Source organism: Rosa rugosa, chromosome 3 (genome assembly GCF_958449725.1).
Source record: "Rosa rugosa chromosome 3, drRosRugo1.1, whole genome shotgun sequence".
NCBI classification, from domain to species: Eukaryota; Viridiplantae; Streptophyta; class Magnoliopsida; order Rosales; family Rosaceae; genus Rosa; species Rosa rugosa.
This window is the reverse complement of record NC_084822.1, coordinates 10,252,599-10,259,950: the sequence shown is the minus strand read 5'-3', so window position 1 is coordinate 10,259,950 and position 7,352 is coordinate 10,252,599. Positions and strand designations below refer to the sequence as shown.

The window sequence follows — 7,352 nt, the reverse complement described above, 5'->3', positions numbered from 1 at the left end:
CCCTTGGACTCGGGCTGCTTGGTTTGCCCATCCAATTGGTCTTCGCTTCTCTTTGGACTCTATTTCTTCTTTGGATAGGTGGATTTTACGGATGAGTTCGGTAACTTGTTCTTCAACTGCTGATACTTCTCGTCTCTTTACTTACATTACATTTCTTCTCTGGTACATCTGGAAGCATCGTTGTACCTGTGTATTTGACCATATTAATCCGGATCCTTTCTTTGTGGCCCGAAGAGCCTATGATGCTGCTGTTGAATTTTTGCAATGTCCTCCTATTAGACCGGCTCCTCCTTGTCCACAACCTCTGTCTTCGGTTCATTGGAGTCCCCCTCCTTCTGGGGTTATCAAAATTAATACTGATGCGGCTTGGCAATCGACGTCTCTTTCTAGTGGGATTGCTGCTATTGTCAGGAATGCATCAGGTCATTTGATGGCTGGTTCAAGTAAGTCTCTTTATGCTATATCAGGAATTGCTGCTGAGGCTTTGGCAATCTTGGAAGCTCTTTCTCTTGCTGCATCCTTGAATATTTCTTCCTTCATTTTGGAATCAGACTCTGCTCCCCTTATCTCAGCCCTCAACCTTCCCAAATATTCTGTAGATTGGACAGCAGCTCCTTTGATTTGGAAGATTCGTTCTTTGGCCGAGTCGTTTACCTCAATTAGCTGGCTTTGGACCAGCAGAAAAGCCAACCAGGCAGCCGACTTTGTCGCAGCCTTGGCTTCCAGGAGGATGTGTCCTGTTGATTGGGTCTCCAATCCACCTTCCTCCTTTTTAGCTTTGTTGTCAGTTGATAGTTCTATCATCCTTTCCCAGGATTTTGTTCCTCCGGGTTTTGATGTTGGCTAGGTTCTGTTGTACTCTTGTTCTGTTTTTTTTAATATATGTTTTTATTCGTCAAAAAAAAAAATCAATAGTTAGACTGCAGTCTATGAAGTTATGAAACCAGTAAAAGGACCCCAACTGCATCCATACGTTCCCGTTTTATTAATAAAAAACCACACAATTGAAGGACTCCATTAAAATTGTTCAAACACAGGCCATAGGCATACAAATTGTTTCAGTTGTTTGGTGGATGGGGAGTAATTTATTGATTGACAACAAAACCAAAATGGTTCCCATTGTACAATTTCCGGCCATCATAGAAAATAAGTCCTAATCTGCTGCCCATTTATTTACTTAATTAAATACAGAGATGACTTTTACATAAACATGGGAACCCACTAGAGTCTCAAGTCTCAAATCTCAACCAGGCGGCCGGTGATCATATGTCAATTATAGTTTGGAAAAAATCGACAAAGCAACAAAGATACAGCAAATCAGATCATCATGGAAAAACCACAGAAATTTCAATGTAGAACTCAACATAAGTGCTCATCGTTTATCACTCTTGCTCTGCTTTTTCACACAAAGCAGAACATTAGTCTTGGTAAAAAACAGAGGGAGTCTAATTTCATTATAGCTCACAGAAAATAGATATTTGTTTAATCTCTAATGGTGGAAAGATCAGATTACATGTGGTGGAGGGATCCTTCGGAGAAGAAGTAATAGAATTGAATTGAAGAAAGTAAGTAGTTAAAGCAGTTCTTAAGAGATTGTCCTGTGTTCCACTAGTAGTCAACTTGGTAGTTAAGGTAAGCCAGTTAGGAAGAGCCAATTTTCCCAAGAGATTATTTTCATTTCTTGTCTGGATTTGGGTATTTACGATCATCCCAGATGAGTTGATATCTTCTGATGTATTACAAATTGTTCAAATTCTTCAGTTAATGAACCCGGATTGAAGCTAATATAAGAAACACGGTAATATAATGTAAAATTTAGCTGTGGCTATGATAAAAACTAATTATAACTATCCTAAAGTAGAATGGGGTTTTGTATATCTGGGTAGAAGAAGAAGAAGAGATTTCGAATCGCATTTTCAGAGTAGCACATCAAAGAAGTCTTTTCCATAACTATTTCCCATCCACTGTTATTCAAGTCGACATCAGTGCTTCATTGTCGATTTCTACAGAAATCAACCTTGCAGGTAATGTATGTCTATAGCATGCATGGAGTCAAATTGCTTAATTACATCTTCGAATTTTGTCAATACTAATAAATTCGTTAATTTTTGTGTCTGGAAGAAGATACATAAAAGAGCCAAGAGAGCAGAGGAACCAGGGACGGGGAAGCTCTCAGGGAAATCATCAGTCTGGGCAGTCCAACTAATTCGATTTCTTGGTGATTGATTCAAATTGAATCTTGAATTACCCAATTGGTTGACTTTTGATATTTTGTTAATTCATGATTGATCAAGTAGTTTGATTGTGGTGGTTCTTCCAAGTTCATTATTGAATTGATGTGTATATATATTGGGGAATTTCAGAGAAGGCTTAAAAGTGTCAAAGATCGGCTTAGAGAGATGACACTGTGGTTTGAACAAGTCATGCTTGAAGATGATGATGAACGAGTTGGGGAAAACGTACCAGAAAATTAACAACAAGATCAGATTATCAACACTGAACTTACTGATAAGCATGTTCAAGGTCTTGAAGACACTGCAGTCACTAAGATACTGGTATCGAATTCGATTCTGAATAATGTGATTAATGATTCTCTGGTTGGTTATTTGTTGATTCTCTACAGCTTCAGTAATTTCACCTTACATCTGTTACACCATCATTCGTTTATTTTGCTCTTCTTATTAGATCTTATTTGAGGAGATGAATTCTTGGTTTCAGACTTGGCATCTCATTGACTCATTTGCAAAATCCCAGCAACCACAAGAATTCTGTCTCTCTTAGGCAAGTCCTTTTTATCTTATGTGTTTCTTCTGTATATGTCTGTGTGTATATTTGAGCTTTTGATCAATCAGTGATTGGATTTCTCTTTGTTTGGTTATGATTTGAAAGAAGTTCTCCATTTTACTAATAGATATTGTCCAGTAATGCAGATTCTGTTTTTTTTTTTTCTCTCTTCTTTTCATTCTTAGTTTTGTGAATTCATTCTTTGTTCTTTTTTATCTTGAGCAGTTGCTGGGTTTGCTGGTTTAACATTTCTTTTCTGAATTGGTCCTCTTAGTGGGAATGTACGTAATGACTGAAGCAGAAATTGGTCACTGATCCAAATGGAATATAGGTTTCTCCCAGAGCCTTACAAACCTTCATTTAAATCTATAGTCCAAACAAAGTTGCATTTTCAAAACACCCTCAACTTTACTATACTGCCAAACATACAGATAATTTCTTAGACACATAAATGACAGTATCAAGCCCTTACTGATGTGTTAAATAAATTTCCAAAAACAGAAAGAGAAAAATAAAGTTAAGATATGAAGTTCCTTAAAAAAAATGGTATTTGTACCTCAAAAACAACTTAGCAGACAGCTTTTCAGAGTGCAGCATTGGTTTCCCATGGCAGATGGTACCAAAATTATGGTCTGTTATAGGCTTAACACCCTATTATGGTCTTTTGTTTATATGATTATATGAATGTGGATCTCAATTTTTTGATTTTCTTTGTTTGGGAATATAATACATGGTCATATTGAGGTCTGCTGGTTGAATGATTTAATATAAAGAGGAAATCAGAATGTAGTCTTGCATGGTACCGGTCAGTGTTCTCATCGTCACTATATAACTAAACAGAATATGATCATATGTGGGTTTTGTTTGTAGTTTGTTTATTGCACTTGATAAATTATATCATAGCATTTGTATCTTTTCTTTGCTGTGGTATTGGGCATATAATGAATGGTTGTATAAAAATAAAAATAAAAAATAAAAACCCAATTTACATACATTTTATCAATATTGAAACACTATTTGTGAAACCATTTTTCTTCATTTTAAACTTGTCTTTACTAATGCTTTGAGACTGGCAATAATTCATGGTGAATGAAATACTAATTACCTTTAATTTTTTTTGGACAGGTTGGACGGCATTTTGAGGTCATTAGCTTTCGTATCTTGACTTCTCGCGGTTTCTATCTTTCTTTTTTCTTTTATTTTTTTTGTAAAATGTAAATAGATAAGTCTTTTTAAGATACCAGCTTTTACTTAGGATTTCCGCCTTTGTAATATTTATACAAACCTATATAAAGTTTAGCTAGCAAACAAACCCGCGGCATCGCGCGGGACCAGTTACCTAGTTTATTCTAAACTAAAACCCGCGGCTCCAATAAGGCTATAGGCTTGCTTTACCTTTGCATTACTTTATTAATTCATTGCTTACAAACAAGATCTTCATGCTGTTTTCTCCCAAACACAATAGCTCATTCCAGAAGATGCAATTTTGAATGTTGTTGGAGGTACAAATTCGCTGACATCAAATCGCATACCAATCTTCATTATGATTTTGTCATCTATGGAAGCTACATAGACATCTGGATCAGCTGCTAGGATACGCACCACACTGTCGGGTTTGATCCCATTCCTGGACCTAATCGCAGTGAGATTCGAGATCTGCTCTTTCAATCTCCAGTCAAAGAAATGATCATAGAACTGTTGCAAGATGTACAAAAAATTATTAGAATAATGGACCACAAGTGATAAAACTATGAACATGCACTTTCACTTGAGCTATAGCAACCTGATCTCATGACTATGTCACTTTAGTTTGTGAGAAGACGAATTAAGATAAAAAAAAAGGACTTACTATCGATGGGATCCCTGGATGAGTAAGAATGTAAGCATATCCCTGAATGACTTCATCTGATGGAAATGGCCACAACTTTTGTGTGGAACCTGTATCATGATTGTCTATGAAAGTCACACTATTGCGTGGCGATATTCCAATCAATCCAGGAGGCCCTCCATTTGAGTCCTTCAACCTCCCCAGTTCACCTTGGACAGCAGCTTGAAGTATCCCTTTAGTTGTAAAATCAAATGCGGTAACCTCTCCTCCAGCATTCCCTATCCATCCAGCAAGCTCGTTGCGATGGTTGTCCTGGTTGTACTTAGGTTTCCCATCACTTTCATAAGCAAGGGAATTCCATAACTCTCCTACTGAGAAACTAGGCTTTGTGTTTGCTACATACAACTTGGTGAACTCTGGAGCATATCCCTTGACAAAATCAAATCTCCATCCGCTGAACCCAATTTCGGTCTTCAACCAATTCATCCAATCCGAGAGCTCATTCTGGACCCTTGTGTTTTTGTGATCAATGTCAGGAGCACCACCAAAGTCAGCTCCAGTGTCAGGGTTGCCCTTGCCATCAGAATATTTTGTGTCGTTGCTGCAAATAAGAGACGGGCCCCAATCAAGGCGATCATCGGGCGTTCCTCCTTCAAAAATGCACCATATTCCTCTCTCATCTTTCTTCTCTGCACATCTGTGGTTTATAACAATATCTGCTATGCTCTGTATCCCATTGTCATGATAGGTTTTTACCAGTGCCTTTAATTCATCTTGGCTTCCATATTTTGATGCGAGATCATAGAGCCTACCAGGCATGTATCCTTAAAAAAAAGTTAAGAGTTCAGCTAGTTGTATCAACATACACCAAAAATAAGGAGATATTTACAAGTCCACTTAAAAGGAAAAATAGCAAACCGGTTTGGTTAACAATTCGAATGCAAAAACTGCAAAAAACTGTTTTCCGATTGCAATGTTAGTCAGTGCTATGAACTTCATAAGTTAAACTTTTTTGTTACTTTGACACAGAGATTCTAGCAATTGCTAAATGACGCAGGGTGTTAAGACACGTGGACTAAATTAAAAAGGCGAATTCAAGATACAGGTATCAAAAATGCAATTGTCCCTACTGGTTGATGTATATACTTAATTACCAATTTTAAAGAAACATCATATAAACTATATATGGTGTAGGTATCTAGATGGCTCACAGATGAAATCTGCAACATGCAGTTCTTAAAATTGGAAAACTTGAAAAGGATGTTTGGGAAGTTTCCGAAGAGAGGCCTGTTTTCCAACTAGTTTCTCATTCATGTTATTACAAAACTACTATCAAACCAAACTTGCATATATCATTATTTAAATCCTATACAAGAGTCAAAATTTTACAATATAGACTCTTGTAGCGGACGTTGTGTACTAGTTCTGATCAGATCATCATTTTGCTCAGCAAGCTTAATCAAATTCTGGCTTTAGAACAGTAACAAATCAAGTACAAAAGAGAGTTTTGGGAAAGTAACAAAATATATATACCTTCATCTGAAATAGCATGAGAAGGTGGTGGAAGCCAAACGTGTGTAATTCCTGAAGAAGCTAGTTCAGCTGCAGACTGCTTCAAGATGTTGTACCATCCCCCCTTCTTTGCTGATTCCCAATTGAACCCCTGAGATCACCAACCAAAAAATAAAATAAAAAGGTTAACCGAGAGAGAGAGAGAGAGAGAGAGAGAGATGTGCTTCTTTGATCAGTACCTGAAATAGGATTTGGGAAGCAGTGAAGTTGGGTATGAAAATAATAGAGAGTAGGAAACAGAGGAGGGAAACTTCTAGTGAATTCATGTCTCTCCTGCTTTGGGATGAAGCAAACCTCTCGTGTTGAGTTTATTCCATATAGGGTTCTGGCAACTAATCAACACCTGAGATTCGAGGAGTAATGAAAAATCAGCTTCCATTTGCGTCAATCACCAGGCACCTCTAATTTCCAAGGATATGTTTTCCAGCCTAACCATTACGCTCATTTTTCCAAGTCAAGTTTTGGTGCGAGTCTTCGTCGGTGGTGAAAGTCTTCGTCTTTTTGTTAATTGCCAAAAAAAAAAAAAAAAAGGGAACATCTTACAGTAAACGCTACGAAAAACTTGACACTGTCTTCGTCTACCAAAAGAGAAGTCCAATACATTTGTAGACCAACAGATGCCGTCAGGTTTTCTGTTAGATTGACCCCGTCAACTCGCATAGGACAGGAAAGATGAAACTGTTATTCCTGTTGTTACCAGAGGGGCGTTTAAAGGAAGAAGGAGGAAGGCATGTGCATCGAGGAAGAGAGCGGGTTTTCATCGGACTTGGCTACTATAGCCGAGTGCGTCTCCAATACTGCTCCTCTCTCTCTCAATCAAAACTTTCTCTTCTTTTTAGTCTGGGTTGTTACAAAATCCGACAACATTAGAATTACGTATACGTGGTGCCTGAGTTTCTCCGACGACGATAATCAAATAACTGCCTGGTTCTATAACAGTAGATAGGCACAAATTGTGGTAGCTGTCAGAAGTCATATATTTTCTCAGTGGAACCAAATTGTTTATATCAGTGATATCGAACAAAATTAGACTGACAGGAGATAGAAAACTTGGTAAGATTTATGTGTCCTACAGAGGTTATGCTAATGGTTTCATCTATTCAAGATGTGTACAAGTGTAAGCTACACTCTATATTTGGCTTCATTTTATTGTCTGTTTCTATACTTC

General features: G+C 37.5%; 1 protein-coding gene and 1 long non-coding RNA gene across 2 annotated transcripts; one reads left to right on the top strand and one right to left on the bottom strand.

Annotated features, from left to right (window-relative positions):
* The first annotated feature begins 1,450 nt into the window (after positions 1 to 1,450).
* On the top strand, positions 1,451 to 2,786 carry LOC133738409 (uncharacterized). Its single transcript, XR_009860111.1, has 4 exons — positions 1,451 to 2,024; positions 2,125 to 2,218; positions 2,364 to 2,555; positions 2,686 to 2,786. It is a non-coding gene; the product is annotated as an uncharacterized LOC133738409 (long non-coding RNA).
* A 1,366-nt stretch (positions 2,787 to 4,152) lies between these two features.
* LOC133738407 (alpha-amylase-like) lies at positions 4,153 to 6,637 on the bottom strand. Its single transcript, XM_062165943.1, has 4 exons — positions 6,364 to 6,637; positions 6,146 to 6,275; positions 4,634 to 5,436; positions 4,153 to 4,479 (listed from the first exon to the last, which is right to left on the bottom strand). The coding sequence occupies exons 1-4, from the start codon at positions 6,448 to 6,450 to the stop codon at positions 4,222 to 4,224; spliced, it is 1,278 nt and encodes a 425-aa protein (XP_062021927.1). The 5' UTR covers positions 6,451 to 6,637; the 3' UTR covers positions 4,153 to 4,221.
* Between the last annotated feature and the right edge of the window lie 715 nt (positions 6,638 to 7,352).